Source organism: Desmodus rotundus, unplaced genomic scaffold, assembly GCF_022682495.2.
Source record: "Desmodus rotundus isolate HL8 unplaced genomic scaffold, HLdesRot8A.1 manual_scaffold_518, whole genome shotgun sequence".
In the NCBI taxonomy this organism is placed as follows: domain Eukaryota; kingdom Metazoa; phylum Chordata; class Mammalia; order Chiroptera; family Phyllostomidae; genus Desmodus; species Desmodus rotundus.
The window spans coordinates 1-20,249 of record NW_026527608.1 but is presented as its reverse complement, the minus strand read 5'-3'; the positions used below and the strand labels follow the sequence as shown (position 1 = coordinate 20,249).

Genomic DNA, 20,249 nt, shown 5'->3' with positions numbered 1-20,249 from the left:
GCTCAGCCCCGCCCTTCAGGCCCCCATTGGCTTCTCTATGCGCCCTGCCCACCTAGCGCACATGTCCATTGGTCACCTTCTTTGTGCCCCGCCTATGTCCATTGGCTCTCCGCCGCCCCGCCCCCCGGCGAGTCCCAGGTATGGGCGGGGCTAAGCGAAGCGGCGGAGCGGGTGAAGCCCCCGTGCACTCATCGCTGAAGCCCGCGAACTACGCGGAAGCGCGTCCGAGCTGGCGGCCCACGGGCGGCGCGTGGGGCAGGTGTCTGACCCCGATCCAGGGCCCACTTCCTCAGAAGCCGCCCAGTCTGACGAGTCTCCCACTAGGGAGGGGGCGCCAGCCTGGGACTCCACCAGCCCGCGGAAGCGCAGAGAACCTTGCCCGATGCGACCCCATGTCCCTCCGACCCTGCTCCCTGGGGGTCGGCGGCGGCAGTCGTCGAGACGCACAGGGATCGGGGCCTGCTGTTGTAGCCCAGTCTGACGATGGGGAGGTGGAGGGCCGCCGGCCCTCTGGCTGCAGCGACTGACAGTCCTGGTGGGGGCGGGAGCCCACTCCGAGGTTGCTAGGGACTGAGGCCCCGGCTCTTTGTCGGAGGCTTATCCCCACCCACTCTGTGCCCAGTGGGGCCCAGTGCCCTCCTGAGCTGTGGACACTGCTCTACCTGGCCAGTCCTGTTGTCCCACGGGAGAGCCCACGCCTGCCAACAGCCAGCGCCCTCCGCCTCAGCGCTCCCTGTTGGGGGGCATTCAGCAGCGGTTCTGCCCCAGCCAGCCTGGGCAGTGGGCGGTCTCCCGCCTGCCCCGTCCTGCCCAGCATGGGAGGCCCCCCAGGGACAGGAGCGGAAAGTTTGAGTAAATAAGGGAGACGGAATGGAGGGGGTAGGGGCAAAGGCTGGAGGGCACGTGTCTTGCCCCTCGGGTCTGGGGCCTCGCCTTTGTTCCAGGGCAGAGAGAACAGTTGTCATGGTGATGGGAATGTCCCCAGGGGTCCCTGCCGGTGGCCCAGGTGGTGGAGATAGGCAGGAGAAGGTGAGGTTTCCGGCTCGGGGTTAGGTAGGTGGGCCTTGGGCACTGAGGACAGAGGGTAGAAGGCAGTCGGAGGGGGCCAAGTTGGGCAAGCCCCCCTCCGCCCCTGGGGGCTGTCCACTGCTTCCTCTCCCCCTCCTGTCAGCTCAGCCCAGTGAGCTCTGGAGTGTGGTCCTGGTGGCTCGTGGGCGCTCTCGCAGGGCAGCAGTGTCCCCCATGCTCACTGATCAATCTCCACCGTCAGGTCGGCCCGGACTGGGGGCGCCTCCCCGCGGCTGGTTGGAATGCTGGGCTGAGTGATGACTGAGGCAAGCCTTGATGGGCATTCTGTGGTCTCCTGGGCCTTCGGGGGTTAGTTGGGCAGCAGGTCGAACTGTCACAGCTTCTTCTGGCTGGACCAGCCCCTGGGGGAGCGGTGAGGAGGGCCAGGGAGTCAGGGCTGTGGTCTGGGGTCTCCCTGGAGGCTCCTGGTAACAAACAGCCCCTCCCTTCCTGGGAGCTGGTATCCATGGCAATGCTAGGGGCCTTTCTCTCCTCAGGCCTGCCTGGGTTTCAGGCCTGCGGTGAGTGTTGGAGGTAGGGCCCTGTGTCTGGGGGGCACGGGCGTCCCGGGTAAAGGCCCAGCATCTGTGGGGACCCTTGCTGTAGGCTGGGGGACACCTCAGATCCTGGAGGGCAAGGGCGATAGGGAGGCCACAGGCAATGTGAGAGAACCCAGGTGACATGTTGCTTGGGGTGTGACCTGCTGCCCTGACCCGGTCAGAAACACACCCATGTGACCTGCAGTCTTGCGGAGTAGGCACACACCCACACCCGTGGGACTCCTTGGAGAGCCACCCCACTGGTGCTGTCTGGGCTGTCACCCACGCAGAGGTGCATGTGGCCGTGTAAGGAGGGCCCCGCAGGGTGCCCACACAGGGGACACAGAGCAGACAGCCCCACCCTCCCCAGCTCCTCCAAGAACATGAAACATGGCCCCCAAGTCTGGCCGTGAGGGCGGAGAAGCCAAGGATGGGGCTCTCTCATCTCTGGTGCACGAAGAGCCAGTCAGTGGCCCCCGGGGCCCTCCCGCTGGAGCACCTGCAGACCTGGTGGCTCCCGAAGGCTTGAAGGACACCAAGGCCAGTGCCACACGAGTGGACCTGAAGTAAGGAGGGGAGGGAGATGTGGTCAGCCACATGAGCCAGGCCAGCTAGAGGGCAGGGCCTGGTCAAGCGGCTCGGGTGCTGGCTTTGCAGGTCGGCCCCCGAGTCCCTGGACTCCCGCATCCTGTGGCTGCCGTTGGGGCAGCGGGAACCGGAGATCCAAGCTCTGCGGTGTGCCATCCAGGACCGACGGGATGCCCGGCACCGCCGCATCCTGCAGGAGGTGGCTGGGCTTCCACTCGAGAGGTCAGCGGCCAAAGCTGGCATCCCTGGCCCTAACTGCTGGTTTCTTGCTAACCCCAACCGCGGTCACTGAGCCTGACCCAGGAGCTAACCTGACCCTGACCCTGACCTTTGCCTCTAGCCCTAGCCTTTACCTGACTCTGATCCCCCATCCTAACCCTGAAAGAGTTGACATACCCTAGACCTGCCTCGACCCTAAGCTTGAACATGCTGGTGGTGCTGAGCTTGACCTGGGTCCCGCCTCCATCCAGGCCTCTCAGAGCTTGACTGGCCTGGTCCAGCAGCACTGGGGGCCCTTGGGCCCCTCTGGCTCCCCTCCTTGGCTGCTGACCCAGAGGTGGGGGGCCGCTGAGATTGTCCCTTCTCCCAGGGGTCCTCGCAGTCAGGACAAGCTCCTGCAGACCCAGATCCAGAAGCTGACTCTGGAGCTGAAAGAGCAAAAGGGACGGGCCCAGCTGGTGAGGGGACCAGGGGGTTGGGCAGGGGTTGGCCTGGGCAGGTGGGGTCCGAGAAGACCCCACCCCACCTGCGGGCTCCCTGGGGCAGGAGAGGGAGCGCCTGGAGGAGCAGCTTCTGCAGACCCAGACCTTGCTGCAGCAGCGGGAGGCCGAGCTGCAGGCTTTGCACAAGTCCTGCCTCGTGCAGCTGGCCCACTCCTCCTGGGTGGGCCGCATGCTCCGGTCGTCCACCGGCAGTGTGGAGGTGAGCCTGCGCCCCTGGGCCCACCCTCCTGCCTCCTACGTCCCCTCCCCAGCCCTCCTCAGGCTTCCCCACAGCCAGCCAGCTTGCCTAGTCCTGGTCTGTGCTCCCTGGGGGACTCTGGCCTGCCTCCCTCAGCCTGACTCTGGATGGTGGACTGGGACAAGGAGGCAGCCGGAGCCCTGGGGTCCTGCTCACCTGTCACTCAGCAAGTGTATTGCGCCTCAGGTGCTGGTGAGGTCCAAGGGGAGGGACGCCCTGCCCCCCACCCCTGCCCGCTGGCCTCCGGTCCCTCTCGCAGGTGGTGACAGCAGAGACCCTGATGGACCCCAGCGAATCCTCTGAGAATGACCAGGCCTCCCCTGCTCGGGAGGTGAGCCCGGGCGGGTGTGCATTCAGGGCTCTGCAGGGCTGTGGGAGGCGGGGGCCACGTGCCTGTTGCTTCCTGGCCAGGGTTTCCGGCTGGAGGATGTGGACTGGAACACCATCGCCCATCGGTACCCCAACCTCTTCGCCAACATCAAGTCGAACTCGGATTACAAGTGACTGCACTGGGCCGGGACTCCCCCTGGGGCCGGGGGAGGGAGGGCTTGCTTCCGTGGTTGTGGGCCAGAGTCCATGTCCCACCCTCAGTGTTCCCGGACAAGCCCGCTGGACCCTGCGAGAGCCAGTTCGCTGACCTCTAGAGCAGGGCAGGGGTCCCGGCGACCTCCACTCTGCCACCAGCCCTTTTCCCAGCCTGGGTCCTGGGGCTCTGACCACAACTTGGGGTGCCTGGCCAGCCTTGGAGCAGAAGCCGAGCAGCCAGTGAGCACACCATGGCCTGCAGGCACCCCTGGCCCCGGACGCCCCCACGGCCCCCAGTGGGCTCACCGCCCGACGAGTGTGGCCCAGAGTCGTGTGGTAGACAGCACCGTTTCAAGAGTGTGGAGTGGGGCTCCCCGCCCTTTGTGGGCCCCGACGACTCCAGGGGCGCCGTCTCTGACTCCAGCAGCTGGAGGCTGGATGAGCGTTTTGGTGTGGAGAAGGTGACAGGGCGCCCACCCCGGGCGCCGGGCCACATTTCTTTCCAGCACATAGCGTCGCCTGCCAGGAGCTTCAGCAGGGACCCAGATGCAGAGCCTGAAGGTGGGGCAGGGCGGGTATCCCTGGTTTGGCTGCAATCACTGCCCAACGCCCTAGAGGAGGCCCCCCAGAGCCTGGCCCTCCCTGTAGCCCTGAGGGAGGCTGCTGGGGCCCCTCCCGCCTCATCTCTAAGGATCAGGGTGGTCTTGGAGGCCTCTGAGATCTGGCTCAAAGTGCTCCAAGTACTGCGAGCTACCCCTGTGCTCCTCTTAGTCCCCAGGGCCCAGCCAACCCCCTGCCCTCGATGAGACCCCTGAGGCTGTTCCTCTCCCTTGTGGACCCCCAGGGCACTGCAGGCCAGTCGGTCTCCCAGGAGATGCTCCCTATGGGGGTCCCCCTCCTGAACAGGCCCTCCAGAACAGGAGATCTCCCCAGATCCCTGGGAAACCCACTCAGACCAGCCCGGCAAGGCCACCGATGCTGACCATGGGCCTTCAGTGCACCCTTGGAGGTGAGGAGGGTGTGGCTTCGAGGACACAGCACAGAGACTGGGGTTCTCCCAGCGGGAGGGGCCCTGACCTGCCACTCCCTCCCCAGCGAGACCACCTCCTGCCTGAACATCGTGGCCGTGAGCCTCAGCAAAGGGTTCGTCTGCATCCTCAACGAGTCAGCAGAGGAGACAGCCGACCTGGGCGGCTTCACGCTGCAGCAGCTCCAGGGCCCCCGCCCCGTGCGCACCTACCGCTTCCCGCCCCACACGCTGCTGGAGCCGCAGCACCACGTCACGGTGCGCCCCACTCACCACGAGCCCGCGCGCCCCTGCCCCGCGCCCGCACCCCTCACTCGCGCCCGGCACTGTCCCCAGGTGTGGGGTGAGGGGCCGGGCTGTGCCAAGAGGCGGCCACCCTCGTCTGTGGGCCGGGAGCCTGTCCACTTTCACCCCAGCCCGAGCTTCGCGACTCTGCTCCTGAGCCCCAGGGGCGAGGTCAGTGTGGGTCCCAATGGGGGGTGGGTTGTGGGGAGGCCTGGCCTGGTCAGGTGACTGTGTGCCCCTGCTGCCCAAGGTTTTGAGCAAGTACCAGGCCCCACGCTGCCCAATCCCCACCTCAAGGATCTTCGACGACACCGACGTGTCCATCGACCGTTTCCTGCTCTCAGAGGCCCAGCCTGGGGCCGACGCTCGCCAGCAGCAGCGCCCACCCAGACCGCGGCGGGAGGCCAGGGCGCAGAGCAGGAGGCCCGGGTGTGGACCAAGCGTCCCACGGTCTGGGCCTCCTCCCCAGGTCCCACTCCCCCAAGAAAACCATCCCTCAGACCCAATAGGAGCACCCCCCACTTCTGCACTCCCCACCCTCGCTAGACCTCCCTCGGGCTGGCTCAAGTCCTCACAATCCCGTCGCCCCCGCAGGACACAGGCCCTGTCGCTGAGCTTGACCACCAGCAAACTTGTCAGCCCGCAGGAGGTGCCTGTGCTGCCGGAGCGTGTGGAGAGCGACGACTCGAGGGAGCGGCTGCCTGCAGTCACCCGTGAGCGCGCAGGGACTGGCGGAGGGAGGGCTGCTGGGAAGGGGAGGCCAGCCCGACACCCCCCATCATTGTCCCACACAGAGGATGGTCTGAGCCTCGTGGTCTACCGGTCTAAGATGGAGCCCACGGTCCCAGTGAGTGTGCCCACTGCTCCTGCCCTTCCCGCCCCTCCCCCTGGCCTGCCTCTCAGGCCCTGCGCCCCCCAGGTGTGCCGGAAGTGCGTGGACCGGGGCTGCCCCATGGTGGCGCTGTCGGTGCAGAGCAGGGCCAAGAGCAGGTTCTGCTCACCCGGCTGCCTGCCCATCACAGTGGACACATGCAGGTGGGTGTAGGCCAGGCAGTGCAGGCGCCTGAACTTCCTGGCCAGCTCCGTGACACCGACGGCCAGCACGGGGTGGGGCGACCAGAGGTTGCGGGGGTGTGAGAAAGCAGTGGCAGGAGGCGGGCAGTGTCAGCTGCGTAATTTACTGAACCAACGTCACCTACCGAGTAAACTGCATTTCTGTACACCTGGAAGTCAAAAGTGATTCTCTTGGTCTCCCAGTTTCCTGACCCAAGAGGAAGAACCTACGCATCCGCAGGGGACGCAGGCCTCGCCCCACCCTTTTGTGCCTGGGGCAAGCACCCCAGGGGCCTGGGACCACAGTGCCCCAGTGGTGGCTGGAGGGCCTGCCAGGAATGGACTGGGCAGCTCAGCCATGGAAGAAGTGGGCAGCCAGGCTGTCCTGGGCTCTCACCCACTTCTCTCCAGCAACAGGGACCTCTCCTGGTCCAGCCCACCTCCTATCCCACAACTCCCCCCAGATGATCTGGGCTCCTCAAGGCTGCACAGTCAAGCTGGGGCGCTCTTGGCCAGAGTCCTGGCCAGCTTGGCAGTGGGCAGGGGCTTCCATTAGGGGTGGGATTGGGCTGGTGTGATAGGGTTCAGGTGCAGCAGGCACCTCAGGGCTGGGGGTCTGGCTGCTGCGTCTGGTGCTGGCTTTGGGCCTGGACATCCTTGGGCTCGAGCGCTTGGTCCGGAGGCCAACTCCAGGGCTCTCAGAGCAGCCACTGTAGCTAGCCCCTGACCAAGGCCAGGCCCTGAGCTGCCCAGGGCTCGGGGTCGACGCCCCCGGAACTGCAGGTCTTTGGACGTCCAGCAGCTGCCTTTCGAGTCAGGTGGTGTGGGGACCTTGGGGGGAGAGGGGAGCAGGTTATAGCCCCAGGTCCCAGAAGGCCCTGGAAAACAAGGAAAGAGGTTGTCAGACAAGGGTCCCTGCAGGAATTGCCAGGTGGGGGCCACCACAGGCAGAGCTGTGGAGTCCATGGTGGTCCCTCCCCTAGCCCTTCACCCCCAGGCAGCACCTCTCTGCCCCCCTCCCTGTGCTCCTCAGGGAAGCTGTGGCCCCTCATCAGCGTCCCCTCTGACCCTTGCCTGAGCTGGAGCCACCTCCAGGGAGGCAGAGGCCACAGGCCCGGACTCTGGCTTTGGGTCACTGGGGCCTGCTCTCAGGCTGTGGCCCTGGGCCAGCTCCTAAACCTCTGCTATATATAGGGCCCCAGCACCTGCCTCAGGGCCAACTGGGCCGGTGTGGCCAGGGTCACCTAGCACCTACCTGGACCAGTCTGGAACAGGAGGCCCTGCTACCCCTTTTCCCCGGAGTCCCACTGTCTGCCCCCATGCCAGCCCCCACTGCTAGCTGCCCCGCCTGCTGCTTACCCACCACTGCTCCACTAGGTGGCTGGCCTTTGACCCCCTTGACTAGCTGATCTCAGGGTCTACCCTCTCTGGCCTCTCCCCCAGGCACCTGGCCCTGTCCCTTGATGGGGAGGGCACAGGAGGGTCACTGGCCAACCTTCAGCCTGTGCTCCTGCTTACCATGCCCCTCCCCAGGCGCACCCCCCTTGCACCAGCTGGATCAGATCCCTCCTCCAGGAAGCCTCCCTGGGCAACACGGGGGGGTTGGGGTTGGGGGGACGTGGGGTGGAGGGCGGTTCTGCTGCACAGCCGCCTGGGTTGGCCCCACTCAGCTGCTGTCACTCTGAAGCCTGCGTCCCTGGGGGAGGGCCTCCCAGTCACCAGCCAATTGTGTGGCCTGAGTCCAGCACAGGCTCTGTTTGCAGGAGGAAGGGTGGCGCTCCGCCCTGCTGCGCCTCCTGCCCGCCTGGTGGGTTCTGTCCCTCTGCCGCCACCTGGCCCTGTTCTGCTCGCTGGTCCTGGCCTCTTGCTGTCCCTGCCCCTTTGCTGGCTGCCTTCTTTCTGTCTCTCGTCCATCCCTGGTGGCCTCCGGGTCCCATGGGCTCTGGGGAGGGGCACCTGGCACTGTCCCCTCCGTTGTGAGCTCCCCACCCACAGGAGAGGACCTCCAGGGGCCACAGCGGTGCTCTGAGCCCGGGCAGTGAGGGCCCCATGCTGACCTGGCGTGGGTGCGGGGTCTCTCTCGGTACCTGGGGCCAGGCTCGGGGAGTTGGGGGAAGTCTTAGGCCCTGTCCCATCCTGTTGTTCTTCATGGCCCCTCTGTGAGCCCCAGGGGGCTGCTGCTCCTTCCTGCCCGGAATTCAGGTACCTAGGGTTAGGGGAAGGGGAGAGGCTGCAGACCTGCCTCCCTGGGAGCCAGTCCCAAATGAGTGTGGCTCTGGGATGGTGCCCCAGCCTCAGGTTCCCGTGACCAGCTCCTCCAGCCACCCTGGGGACCAGTGACCCCCCAGCCAGGGCCCCCACCAGACAGGATGCACACGGCAGGCTCAGTGCAGGGAGAGGCACCCACCGCAGGTGCTGCTCCCTCCCCGCCCGAAGTCCAGCCACGGCTGGGATGTCACGGCTCTCCACAGGGCCAGGCGCTGCGGTGGAGGTCCGGGTGGCCAGGTCTTCCAGCCTGGGTGGGGGCAGCTGCTCTGGGGGCACCCTGGCCTGAGGAGGGAAAGGGCTGGTTTGGGGGTGTGGCCTTGGAGGGGCTGGGTGGGCAGCAGGCTGGGAGGAAAAAGACATTCAGCTGCAGAGGGCATGGGATGGGAGAGGCTGGCCCTGCAGTGGCGATGGCACGGGGCCAGGACACTGTCCACTCTGGGGGAGAGCCCAGGACGCTGGCCCATTTTGGAGCCGGAAGCCCAGGACACAGGTGCACAGTGCCAGCACTGGGGATGTGGCCCCCGGGGGGCAGGGAGTACCTGGCATCGGTGCTGACGCTCCCGAAGCCCTTTGGTGGGGTTTCCGCAGAGGACTTGGCCCGCGCCTGCAGAAGAAGGTGTGCTGGGCCTGGTTGGGGCTCAGGGGCCGCAGGGGGGGCTTCCTGCCCAGGTGGGTCAGTTACCGTGGGTGAGGTTGCTGGCATCATCTTCCAGGGCCACATCCTTGGGGAGCAGACGTTCAGGCAGGGGCCCCCCTGGGACCAGGAGGGAGAGAGGCCAAGGCCTGGGAGCCCTGGGTGCAGGCAGGGATCGCTCGGGGCCAAATCTCCGAGTGGGGTCTCCATGGGGACGATCTGCCCAAAGGTCAAAACCAGATGTCACCAAGGACCGTGTCAGCTGAGCCCCTAAGACTCTCCCACAGACCACGGACCCCGCCACCCAGGTGTTGGACCTCCTCTTACTCTCTGATGGAGAGGCGCCCCCAGGGAGGTGTGCTGGCTGGTGGGGGGCAGGTGTGCAGGGCCCAGGATGAGTGGTTAAGGCAGGGAAGGGGCACTGCATGAGGCCATCCATTTCTGCAAGGCCTGGGGGTGAGGGGCTGGCGGTGGAGAGCTTTGGTCTTGGGGCAGCCGTGGGGTGGAGACCCTTCCTGGGGCTCAGAGGGTGAGATCGCCAGGCCAGGGGTGGGGTGGCCCTTGCTAGAGGCCAGGTGGGCAGCTGCCGTACCCAGCCTGGGACGCAGGCTGTCCAGGACACTGCCCTCCTTGATGGCCTCCTTCACCATGAGCCAGTCCCGATCCAGCTTCCGGGAGGCTGGCAGGCCTGTGTGCATGGCTGGCCTCTCGTCCAGGACCTGCAGCTGGGGGATGAGCTTCCTCACCTCTGCCCTGTAGTTGTAGCCCCGGGGCACCTGCAGGGCAGAGAGGGGTAGCAGGCCTGGGGCCTTGGACCCTTTAGCCAGCTCTGTCCTGGGGCCGCTTTGCGACCAGGGAGCCGCCCCACCCCTGCCAGGCTGCCTGGGCCAGTCTTGGGCTCCAGGGACTTCGGGGACGCTGGGCTCTCACCCACGTGATCTCACTGTGCAGGTTCATGGCCAGGGTCCGGTGGAGCCCTCTGGCCTATGCAGCCACCCTGAGCTCAGAGCCCTGGCCTAGGTGGCCAGAGCAGTGGCTGCCAGGACAGGTGGTGTGAGCTCCCACGGGTGATGGGTGTGCACGGGCTTGTGGGGGTGGGGCAGCTCTGGGCCGGGCCTGCGTGCACTTGTGTGTGTGCGTGTGTATACACACAACTCCACAGCACAGGATACATGTGGTTCCACATGGCCTGTGGCCCTGTGGGGTTTGGTCCTGGCCCAGAGGATTCACTGGCAGCTGCCGGGCCTCCAGTGACGTGAGAACAAGCTCCCAGCAAACAGCAGTAGCACGCGGGGGTACCCCTGGCCACGGGAGGGCCAGGGGCCAGAGCCACAAAGCGCTGCCTCTCCTGCACCCACTACACGCACCTTGTCAGAGGGGCGTGGCCGCAGGCACACCAGGTTGCCCTCCAGGGTGAGCGTGGCCAGCCTCGGGCACAGTTGCAGGTAGCGAACCTGCCCCAGGTCTTCCACGCCGTTGCCCTCCAGGTCCAGCACCTCCAGCTGCTCGAGCAGGCACAGCGGGCTGAGGTCCGAGACGTCGTTGTAGGAGGCGTACAGCTCCTGGGCAGCACGGGGGCCTCAGCCAGGGCCTGGCTGGGCACCCTCCCAGCCCCAGGCACTGCAGACCCACCTGCAGGGACGGGAAGCAGCTGATGCCGTCCAGGTCAGTCAGGCCGCAGCGAGCCAGCCACAGCACCTGCAGGTGTCCCAGGGAGGTGCCCAGGTCTCTGCGGAGGGCAGGGTGGGGTGGTCAGTCCTGTCCCGGGGAGGAGGGCCGTGCTGTGGCCCCCAGTGCCCGGTGCTGTGCATCGTGCCCAGCCACTGCCCACGTCGGACTGTGTCCAGGGGCAGGGGCAGCTGTGAGCATGGCTCGAGGCAGCCTCTGGGCTGAGGAAGGGGCTCCCTGCCCTCTCACTTCGCTGCAGCCCCTGGTCTCGGGCAGCAGGATGTCCTGCACCTTCCCCTCCCCGTCGAGGGCCTGTGCCTGGCTGAGGAGGCCGCCCCTGTGCGGACAGCTCAGCCCAGCCTCGCCTGCTGCTGCTGCAGTGGGGGTGGGGACAGGGTGCTCTCCCTCCCTCTGTGCCCCCACATTACAGCCCTGCCCCCCCAGCTGCCCCACACCCTGCCAGCTGCTCCCCTGCACTCCCATCCGTGTTAGGACAGCTACCAGGGGCAGACCTCCTGTCCCCTGACCTCTCTGGGCCCCCCTCTGCCTGCGGGGTCCTCTTGGCCGCGGTGCCCAGGCCTGCTGAGAGGGCATGGGCTCATACTGCGTGTTCTTCCATCAGCGTCTGGGACGTTACTTGTTTTTTATAATTTTTAGAGAGAGGGGAAGGGAGGGAGAAAGAAAGGGAGAGAAACATCAACTGAACCTGCCACCCAGGCGTGTGCCCTGACCAGGAATGGAGCCATTGACCTTTCTCCTTGCGGGGCGGCACCCAACCCACTGAGTCACAGCGGCCGGGGCTGGGTGTCACCCCTTCTGCATCCTCGTCCCTCTCCCCTCTGCAGCTCCTGCGGCCGTGCTCGCCCAGGGCCTCCCCGAGGCCCGTGCCTTCTCCCCTTCCCTCTCCCTTTCCCCAACCCTGACTGCCTATGTCGGCTTTCTGGGAGAGGCCCTCCTCTTCCAACACTGCTTCGGACGGACACTTTCGACTGCGGTTTCATCCCTGAGGGCACTTCTTGGTGTCCTGACCTTTCCCCCCAGTGAGCCGGGGCCTCAGAGACGCAGAGCAGGCACATCTGCTCTGCACGCCTGGGGGTGTAGGGGGCGATTCTCCGCAGTTTCTGCGTCCTCCTCACGCGTCCATCACTCCGGAACCCTTCACCTCGCAGTGCGCTTTGCCCTTCACGCTGCAGGTCTCTTCGTGTTTAAATTATGCCGTTAATAGCTTGTGGCCTTTCAGACTGGGGGCCGAACTGCTCTGGGAGTGCTGAGCTGCTCAGGCGCCTGTGTGGGGCTCCCCTTCGGCTTGCTGGGCACGCCGTGGCTGGAGGTGGCAGCAGGCTGTGCGTGACACCCCCGACTGTGGGGCTGGCTGCCCACGTCCCACTGCGGGAAGCCTGTCCTCACCCTGCGGCCTCAGGCCATAGCGCTGGCTCTTCCCAGGTGAGCAGGCTGTCTCTACCACCCCCGGTCCCCACCAGGTGAAAAAAGATAAACGGACCTTATTTAAAAAAATTTTTAAAAAGACCTGAAAGTAAAAACGGAAACCAGAAAACGAACAGACCCTTGGAGGTGTGGGCGGACCTCCAAAGTGACACCCAAGGTACCAGCCCCAACGGACAGACTGGGAGAAACCAGAGTACAGTGGTTCCTCGTAGGGAAGCCCCGCAGTCAGAGGAGGGGCAGAGGGCCGGGCAAAGTCCGACTGCAGCAGGCTGTACTGGGGTTAGGAATGATCAGCGAGAGGGCAGACGCCCTGGGCGGGGAGCGCAGGGTCCGGGGAGGAGGCCTCAGCCCTCAGCCAAGGACAGATGCAGGCGACGCCACCTGGCGTTATGAAAACTCGGTTCGGTTATTTTCATCATTTCCACGTCCGCTGCCTTAGAGGTCGTTACTGTGGTTTCCCACACGCAGGCACTGGGCCCGGGCCGACGGGCACAGCGGGCGGGCTGCCCCCAAGCCCCCCGCGGTGGTGGACACTTGTCTCGCCGCAGCGCCACGCTCTCGCTGGGCTGCCAGGACCCAGGGCCCACGTTACAGGCGCTGCCTGCCGCCCAGCGTCCTGCGGCCCCTCCTCCGCCCACCCCGCGGGAGTGTGTCGGCCGGTCACGTGACATTCCTTTCCTTTCACAAGCTTTCCTCCGCGTCTTTTGTGAGACTCAGTCACAGAAAGACTCCTGACGGTGGGCACAGCACACGCTTTCACGCGTTTCCGGTCTCGGCCTTTCCTCCCCACGCGCTGTTTTCTGTTTGTTTGCTTGGGATTGAGGTTTTGTTGGTTACAAATGGTATAGCATAATTCTTACTTTTATAATACCTTCCACTTCTCTTACAGTTTCCATTCTTTATTTTATATGCTTTTCATGTGCTTTTATAGGTCTTCCAGCTAATTTGTGAGCCTTGCCGACGAAGGAGGAAATGTTTTTGTCTCTGCTGACAAAACAGGGGTCGCCCCGCCAGGGCACCACTTCTGCTTGTACTGGGGGCGCCTTTCTGCCGTTTTCCAGGTGCTGCCTTGGGGACTTTGGCCCAGCACCTGTCCCGCGGCTGCCACGGAGGCCAGCAGGCTTCCGCTGCCAGATCTGCACGTTTTATTAAATTCGTTGTGATGCGAATTTGATCAACATCACTAGCAATGAGGAAAACCAACACACGTTTCAAGAATGTTGCTTAATAAACCCCTTTGCCCCCTGACGTGGCGGCAGCTGGGAGGGGCTGTGGGGCTCCTGTGGACTTCCGACTGGTGCCGCGGGACCGGTGGGCTCCACAGAGCCCCCTTAGCTCAAAGCCAGAGATGGGTCTGACTTTCCTGAGCCGTGTTCTTTGCAGCCCCCACAGGGGAAACGGGCCGCCCACCCACCCTCAGTCTTGAGTTCAGCCTTTTCACTTAATGGTGAGTGTGCAGGCGTGTTGGTCACCTCTCTGTCCGGTGAGGCCGAGCCATCTGCTCCACTCACAGCACACCGACGGCCCTCCACACCACCCCCAGCTCCGGCCCTCTCGGTGCAGGGTCGCCCCAAACTCTGAGGTCTTGCTTGGTGTTGGGGTGCCCACCAGAACCCCCCCACAGGTTGGGGACCCTTTACCAAGGTCTGTGGGTGCCTTCGGGCACAACATGGTGGGTCCCTGGAGACCCCGTCGGCCACATGACCCAGTGAGAGGGGCCTGACCCTGAATGAAGGCCCCTCAACAGGTGGTGTCTCCTCAGCAGGTGCCTCTGACCAGGGGGTGTGGGACATCAACTCCAGCCAGGCAGGCGGGGTGCCTTGGGGCCGGCAGCTGGACCTCCAGGGGTCTCTCCATGGGGACCCACCCAGTTGAGACCTCGCCCTGATTGAGCTCACCGCCCTTCAGCCCCCGCAGGACCCTGCCCCTGTCTCCACCCCTGTGGTCCCCGAGAGGGCCACTCACCTCACGGAGCCCAAGCGGCTGTCATTCAGCTTCAGTTGGCTGAGGTTGGGCAGGTGCAGCCCTGTGGGACCACGGTGAGGGGTTGGGGGCAGGCCTGGCGACTCCCTCCCCAGCTCGCTATGCCCTGTTGCCCTTGGTCCTGCTGCCTAACGGCAGCTCTGAGGCCCAGAGTGACGGTGCCGGCTGTGGCCGGGCCCGAGTGAAGCATATGGGGCAGGCGCAGAAGGTGCACCTGAGTCAACAGGGCCACGTGCAGGGGAGCCCCAGGCTCCTGGACCCCAAGAGCTGGCTTGGAGCAGGGCAGCCAGAAGGCATGGGTGGGGCCACCAAACCCTGGGTCCTGCCCCCAGCCACCCCCAGACCATAACCTCCATCAGCTGGAGCTGCAGAGCATGGGCACCCCCAGCCGGGCGCCAGTGTGGGGTGCCGGTGTCCTTGTGCGTCCAGGTTCCCCGGGAAAGGGTTCAGGGCTACTGACCCCTACAAAGGGCTGAGCCCTGGCCCCGAGGGACCGAGCCCCTCCCCCGTCCCGGGAAAGAGGAGTGCAGGGCGGGCCTGTGGGGTGCAGAGCAGATCTGTGGGGTGCGCGGCAGGCTTGTGAAGCATAGGGCGAGCCTGTGGAGTGCGGGGCGGACCCATGGGGTGCAGGGGTCCACACCGAAGAGCCCAGTAGGCAGGACCGAGCAGTCAGGCCCAAGCAGTGTGGCCGGCCTGGCCTGACCGTGGTGGGTGCGGACAGTGCGGGCTCTTACCGAAGTTGCCCAGGCTGTGCTCACGGGTATCAACGCAAATCTCCAGCACGCTCACCAGCCGCAGGTCGTCCATCTGGGCCAGGGCCCGCTGCAGAGACCAATGGGGAGTCAGCCCATAGGACTGGACAGTGGTCCCTCCCTCCCGGGAGCCCTGCTCGAGGCTATTCTTGGCCCATCCCCGCCTGGCCTGGCCTGGGAGGCTCCTGGTGTGTGGTGCCAGGGAGCTGATAAGGCCAGGTCCCGCTCTGGCCCCAGCCAAGGCACCCTGGCGGTTACTGCCCACTGGACTCCGCTCCTTGCTCTCCCTGGGTGTAGCAGAGCTGGGCCCATACCCACCCTTTCCTGCTGTCCAGGGTGGGAGTGCAGAAGGACCAGAGCTGAGCTGGTGGGTGGGCCCGTTTGATGGACAGCTGCCTGCTGGATGGGGCAGGGGGGTGGAGTGGGCACTGCAGGTGTGGCTAGAGGGCCACAGAAGTATCACTGAGCAGCCATCAGGAGGCATGGGAGGGAGCATGGTGGGAGCATCTTGTCCACCTGCAGTGGCCAGAGAGCTCAGACCCTCCTCTGAGTTGGCCAGAAAGGTCGGCAGGCACCTCAGGCAGCCAGGCTGCACGTTGGTGGCACATTGCTCGGCGCCCCCAAGGAATGCTTTGGGTGTAAGCAGCGTGCAGTGAGGCAGGCATTGGTTGGCACAGTCCGCCCCTCACAGCAGCCAATGGTGGACAGAGGCGGGCTAGGGAGGGAGGTGGGGGATGCTGGGTGGTGCAGGGCTGCCCAGGGGGGTTGCTGGGTGCGGATCTGCAGCCAGAGGGCTCTGTAGAACCCTCAGGCTGAGGGTAGGGGGCGGGGAGCAACAGAGAGCTCCCCACCAGATTTGGGACAAAGCCTTCAGCAGCCACCCAAAGGTGATGGGCGTGATGCTAGCAGGTCCTGTCACTTATCTCCCTCTCCACGCACCCTGCAGGCTGTGCGTCTGGGCCTCGGCGGCCCTGTCTCCCACTAGCATGTCCCCTGCTGGGCGAGGGGCATCCTCTTGCATTCACAGAGCAGCCGTGAGAGCCTCAGGCATGGTAGGTGCTCAGCAAATACTTGAGGAATCCCTGCTTAGCTCAGCCACTGCTGTGGCCTGGAGGCGTGGGGGACCTCTGTTTCCCCAAGCACCTGGGGTTGGTCCTGAGGGTGGAGGACACACGGGGGACAAGGCCAGCAGGGCCAGGTCAGAGGGCAGGCTGACACCAGCCCAGTACGTCACGGCATGCAGGCCCCTGCAGCCTGGGCCCCCAGCCCCCGAGTGCCCCGCACTCACCAGTCGGGCAGGTGACAGGCACTCCTCCACCAGCCGCTTGCCCAGGCCTTCCCCGCTGTCTGTGTCCTTGCTCTGCGGGCGGGGGTTGTGCAGGCCCTGCCAGCTCAGCTCCCGCACTTGGATGCTGGTCGTGCCAGGCCGAGGCCCACAGGCCCTTTCCCGGGCCTGGTCCATTCACATCCAGCCTGCCAGGACGGGCACAGGGCTGCTCAGGGTAGCCCTCAGCGTGCCCCCACACAGGGTCCCGGGAGTGGAGAAGGCTCTGCGGTGTCCTGCTCTGCCTGCCTGGGGGCCTCACCATCCCCTTCCTGGGCTTTGGCTCACACCCCCTGACTGGGCGGGCTACCCTCCCTGTATTCCTTCAGAGCCCACGTGAGCGGGGTGGGCTCCAGAACACGTTTGCTTAGCTGCCGCCATGACCAGCAGCAGAGTGCTGCCCTGGGCCCTGTGCTGTGCTTCTTCCACCTGATGGTTTCTGAGCCTGAGGGCCCAGGACTGGGGTCTCAGGCATTTGTCCCACCCACCCCTGTGCCCACTGAGGCCCCTCACTTGCAGGCAGAAGCCTTTTCCCTCAGTGGGTCACACATCCGGGCAAGGGGGTGGCATGTGGCCTCAGGCAGTACCTGCAAGAGAAAACAGGTTTGGCCGGGCCCTGGCCCAGGGCCCACACACAGGCGGGGCCAGGGTCACAGGACCCAGAATCAGGCAGGAGCACAGGATGCAGGGGCTGTCACCTTTTCCACCACCCTGATGGGGACCTGGCCTGGCTGGTGCAGGGGACAGCCAGGTGGGCAAGAGGGGCTGGTGTCCTTCCAATGTCGTTCCAATCCCCACTGGCCCCAGACCCTGGAATCATCTGGGGGGCCAGCCCCACAAGTCTGCCTACAACACCCTGGCCACCTCCCTCCATCTTGCGTGGAGGCTCCCTGACCCCCAATCCCCCACACCTACACCCCTGCCACCCTTCCTGGATTGACCGTCCTCATGAGACCGGCTAGTCTACAGCCCTGTGTGGTTCACGCCTCGTTGGGTTGAGCGAGCTCCTCACCCCAAGACAGGGGGGCTCTGCATGGGCAGGACACCCACCATGCGCCTGGAGGGGCTCTCAGATGCTGGCCCAGGAGCTCATGGTGCTACCGCGCATGCCTGAGAGCCCCCGGGGACACTCAAGATCCATCATGGTTGTAGACCCCCAAACTGGTCCTAGAGAGGCCAGGCAATGTGGGGGTGCTGGGCCCCGAGACATGCTGCATAGGCCCCCAGTGCCTCAGGGGCCTTATCTGGAAGGGGACCCCCACAAGGAAGGCCCGCGGAGGGGAAGGCTCTGCAGGTGAGCCTTGACATAAGAGTTTCATGGAGTCTCTGGCCAGGGTTTCTTTCCAGAAGTTCCCTCTGCTGCTGCCTTTCCCAGGCTGGTGAAAGGCCCCAAGCCTTGCAGGAGGGAGCCACCCCTCCGCCCCCTGGGAAGAGGCTGCCCATGTTTACCCTTCCCCCAGGCCTGCCAGCTTCAGGCCTTGGGGAAGGTATGGGCTGGCCAGGTTCTGTTCCTGGGGTCCTGCGGGCAGATCTAAGGGAAGAGCCTGAGGTGCTGCCCTGGACGAGGCCCCAAGGATGTCTGGTCTAGCCCAAAGGTCTTGGGGTCCAAGGAGCAGGGCTGTGGCTCCCATCTATGCACTGTCCCCTCACGTTGCCGCACTGGCCCAAAGCTGACCACACTGTTCACGGCTGTTTCCATGGGGCCCTGCCACCCCTCTCTGTCTCCACAGCCCAGGCTGGTGCCAGCCTCTGTCCTGGCTCATCAGTACTCTGGGTCCCTGCCACCACTCCATCCCTCACTACTGGGGGAGAGGCTCTGAAGTTAGGGTCTACTCCCCTCTGAGTCGCCACCATGGAGTCCCTCCCACCCCCGAGTCTGCTTTCTGCCTCATCTCTTGGAGGGGCAGCAGGGACCCTCTTACAGCACGGTGGGGGGTTGCAGGCAGGGTCCTCAGGGATCCAGATTTGACATCTGGGGGTATCACTGAGTTGCCCACTGGCTTTTCTGCTTAGTCCTCGCGCCCGCCCCCGGGGCCTCAGTTTCCCCTCTGGCCCCAGTAAGATAGCGAAGGCTAGGGCTTGGGACTCAAAGGCCCCCTCGGCTCTCACCTGAGGGCTCCGCCCCAGCGCCTCGGCCTTGTGGGCTCGGCCCTAGGCTCCCTCCGCTCTCTCCCATTCGGGGTTGTTCTTCCGGCCGCGAGGTTGCGGTACTTGGAGGCCATGGCAACGGGGGACAGGGCCTCATTTGAATAATCAAATATTCATGAGCCACAGAATCACTCCTGGTGCCACCAGGCCGAGCCATACCTCTTAGCAACAATTGCTATGGCAGGCCAGAGGGGGCGAGGGCAGGGCAGGGGGCGAGGGCCAGGCTGCGGGCGGGGCCCCCAGCAGGTACTGCTGAGCTCGCGCGTGGATGCCACTCGAGCTGCAGTGGAGAAGAGACGCCGTCAGGCAGGGGGTGTGGGCGCAGACCCTCCAAGTATCAGCCCCCCAACAAAGGCGATCTGTAGTGGAGACTCTCGTCCACCTTTCCTAGGTGTGAGGCACCTGTGAGGGTCGTCCGGAGAGGGAGATTTACCTCCACCAGCAAGTGAGGCCCAGGCCAGGTTACATGGAAGCGCCGTGGGAAAGGACCCCCTGGGGACAAGGGAAGTGAAGACCTGGATACCTGGAGGACAGGTCAGGTCCGCGCCCACAAGGGACGCCGCCGCTCGCTTTGACTGATCAGCCTTTACTTAGCATCTACACCGTCTGGAGCGATCGGGGTGTGTTCCAGCCAAAGCACAGTGCACTGCTCGGCCAACAGGACACCGCCATAGTACCTGGGGTCGGTGCCGTTGTTGGGAGCAGCCCCCCAGGGGCGCGCCAAGGTCAAGGCTTGCAGTGGGATGAGCTCAGGGGAAGACCACCGGAGCCTTCGCAGGAGGGGGCCTGGTGGAGAGGGGTGGGTGGTGGTGGAGCCTTAAATTGCACTACACCTTTCTTTCTTGTAAATAGGGTGTTTATGCGTTACTTTAAAAACTTTTAAGAAATGTTAAAACACGTCTTTTCGAGAGTCTTCAAAGACGCTAGTTTTGTACATGTTTGTGCTTTGGGTGAGGGAGACTTCACACCCCTACGGCAACTTTTGCGTTGGATTTGTGGGGCACCGTTTGTTAACTGAGCCACACAGCGAGCTTCCGCAGGTCTGGACCTCCGGGTCTGGGGGATGCGGAGCGCGGCGGGCTGGCAGCCTGTAGGACCTGTCCAATTTGGGAGAGGCTAGTGGCGAGAGGGTGACAGGCTGTGAGCGTAAGTTCCCAGCCGGACTCGCTTGTCCGCGGACTCAGATGCCCCCGCTCAGCCCAGGCGCTCCAGCACCACCTGTCCCTGGGCGCACAGCCGTGCCCCGCCCAAGGTCCCCGCTGAAGCTGCCAGGCGTCCGGGGGAGGAGGGTCGCCGTCCCGGAGCCACCTGTGGGGAAGGGGGTTCAGGGTAGCCGGGTCCCATGCCACTGAGGACTCCAGGCTCCTGGCGCCCGACCCTCGATCTGGCGGCCCCACTGCTTTCCCTAGCCAGAATCCTGTGGGGCGCCCGCAGTGCTGACCCTACGGGTTCCGACCTCCCTGAGGGCTATTTCTTCCGTTCCGGACCCGTCGGTGGGCTGCGCGGCGCAGTGAACACCTCGGAGGGCGCAGGCGCGGCTGCCGCTGCGCGCGCCAACTAGGTGCCGAGGAGCCCGGCGCGGGGGCCCGAGCAGCTCAGGGGTCTGGAGCAGGAACCCCAGCGACCCCGCCCCAGCCCATACCCGCCAGCCGACTCGCCTCTCCGCACGGCCTCCATCTCTCCGGCCTGGGAAAGTCTGGACTTTCCTTCCCGGAGAAGCTATTGGCCTGGGACGCTCGGCTGGAGCTCCGCACCTCCCCTCCCGCGCCGGCGGCGACACCTCCCCCCAGTCCCCCGGCCAAGGCCCACGAGGGCCAACCAGCCCGGCACCGCCCTCCGCGCCTTCGGCTCCCGGAAGCCCCGCCCGCCGCGGCCCCTGAAGGGCGGGCCCCTCGGCCAACCGGAGCGGAGATAGGCGGTTCTTGGTTTGAGTCTGGAGCTCACATCCAATGGAAGGCCGCGCTGGGCTGATTGACAGGTG

The 20,249-nt window shown here is 65.2% G+C and overlaps 2 protein-coding genes across 4 annotated transcripts; one reads left to right on the top strand and one right to left on the bottom strand.

Annotated features, from left to right (window-relative positions):
- Positions 1–192: 192 nt before the first annotated feature.
- LMNTD2 (lamin tail domain containing 2) lies at positions 193–6,057 on the top strand. Its single transcript, XM_071220493.1, is given in 12 exon segments — positions 193–2,173; positions 2,265–2,417; positions 2,785–2,872; positions 2,961–3,116; positions 3,415–3,486; positions 3,567–3,655; positions 3,943–4,241; positions 4,525–4,689; positions 4,776–4,793; positions 4,796–5,163; positions 5,243–5,705; positions 5,787–6,057. Coding segments are annotated over 12 exon segments (2,298 nt in total). The 5' UTR covers positions 193–1,997; the 3' UTR covers positions 6,038–6,057.
- Positions 6,058–6,157: 100 nt separating this feature from the next.
- On the bottom strand, positions 6,158–20,072 carry LRRC56 (leucine rich repeat containing 56). Of its 3 annotated transcripts, XM_045183425.3 has the most exons (14): positions 19,911–20,072; positions 16,634–16,707; positions 16,085–16,269; positions 15,115–15,195; positions 14,779–14,866; positions 14,027–14,087; positions 10,580–10,676; positions 10,315–10,509; positions 9,540–9,723; positions 8,996–9,166; positions 8,853–8,917; positions 8,453–8,595; positions 8,133–8,251; positions 6,158–6,923 (listed from the first exon to the last, which is right to left on the bottom strand). In XM_045183425.3, exons 3-14 carry the CDS (start codon positions 16,256–16,258, stop codon positions 6,598–6,600), a joined length of 1,704 nt encoding a protein of 567 aa, XP_045039360.2. In that variant the 5' UTR covers positions 16,259–16,269; positions 16,634–16,707; positions 19,911–20,072; the 3' UTR covers positions 6,158–6,597. The 3 variants fall into 3 exon arrangements, with proteins under 3 accessions (XP_045039360.2, XP_045039366.2, XP_045039364.2); XM_045183429.3 differs by lacking the exon at positions 15,115–15,195 and having other exon boundaries at positions 6,162–6,923; positions 8,103–8,251; positions 19,911–20,070; XM_045183431.2 differs by lacking the exons at positions 15,115–15,195; positions 16,634–16,707; positions 19,911–20,072 and adding an exon at positions 15,736–15,951 and having other exon boundaries at positions 6,160–6,923; positions 8,103–8,251; positions 16,085–16,159.
- Between the last annotated feature and the right edge of the window lie 177 nt (positions 20,073–20,249).

What these genes read in the sequence shown, in the direction of transcription:
- LRRC56 (XM_045183425.3), bottom strand. Translation starts at nt 16,258, where the DNA reads ATGGACCAGGCCCGGGAAAGGGCCTGTGGGCCTCGGCCTGGCACGACC. An exon ending in GGCCACGCCCCTCTGACAAG is followed by an intron (nt 9,724 to 10,314) that starts GTGCGTGTAGTG and finishes TCTGCCCTGCAG; the next exon opens with GTGCCCCGGGGCTACAACTA. An exon ending in TGCCAGCAACCTCACCCACG is followed by an intron (nt 8,918 to 8,995) that starts GTAACTGACCCA and finishes CTTCTTCTGCAG; the next exon opens with GCGCGGGCCAAGTCCTCTGC.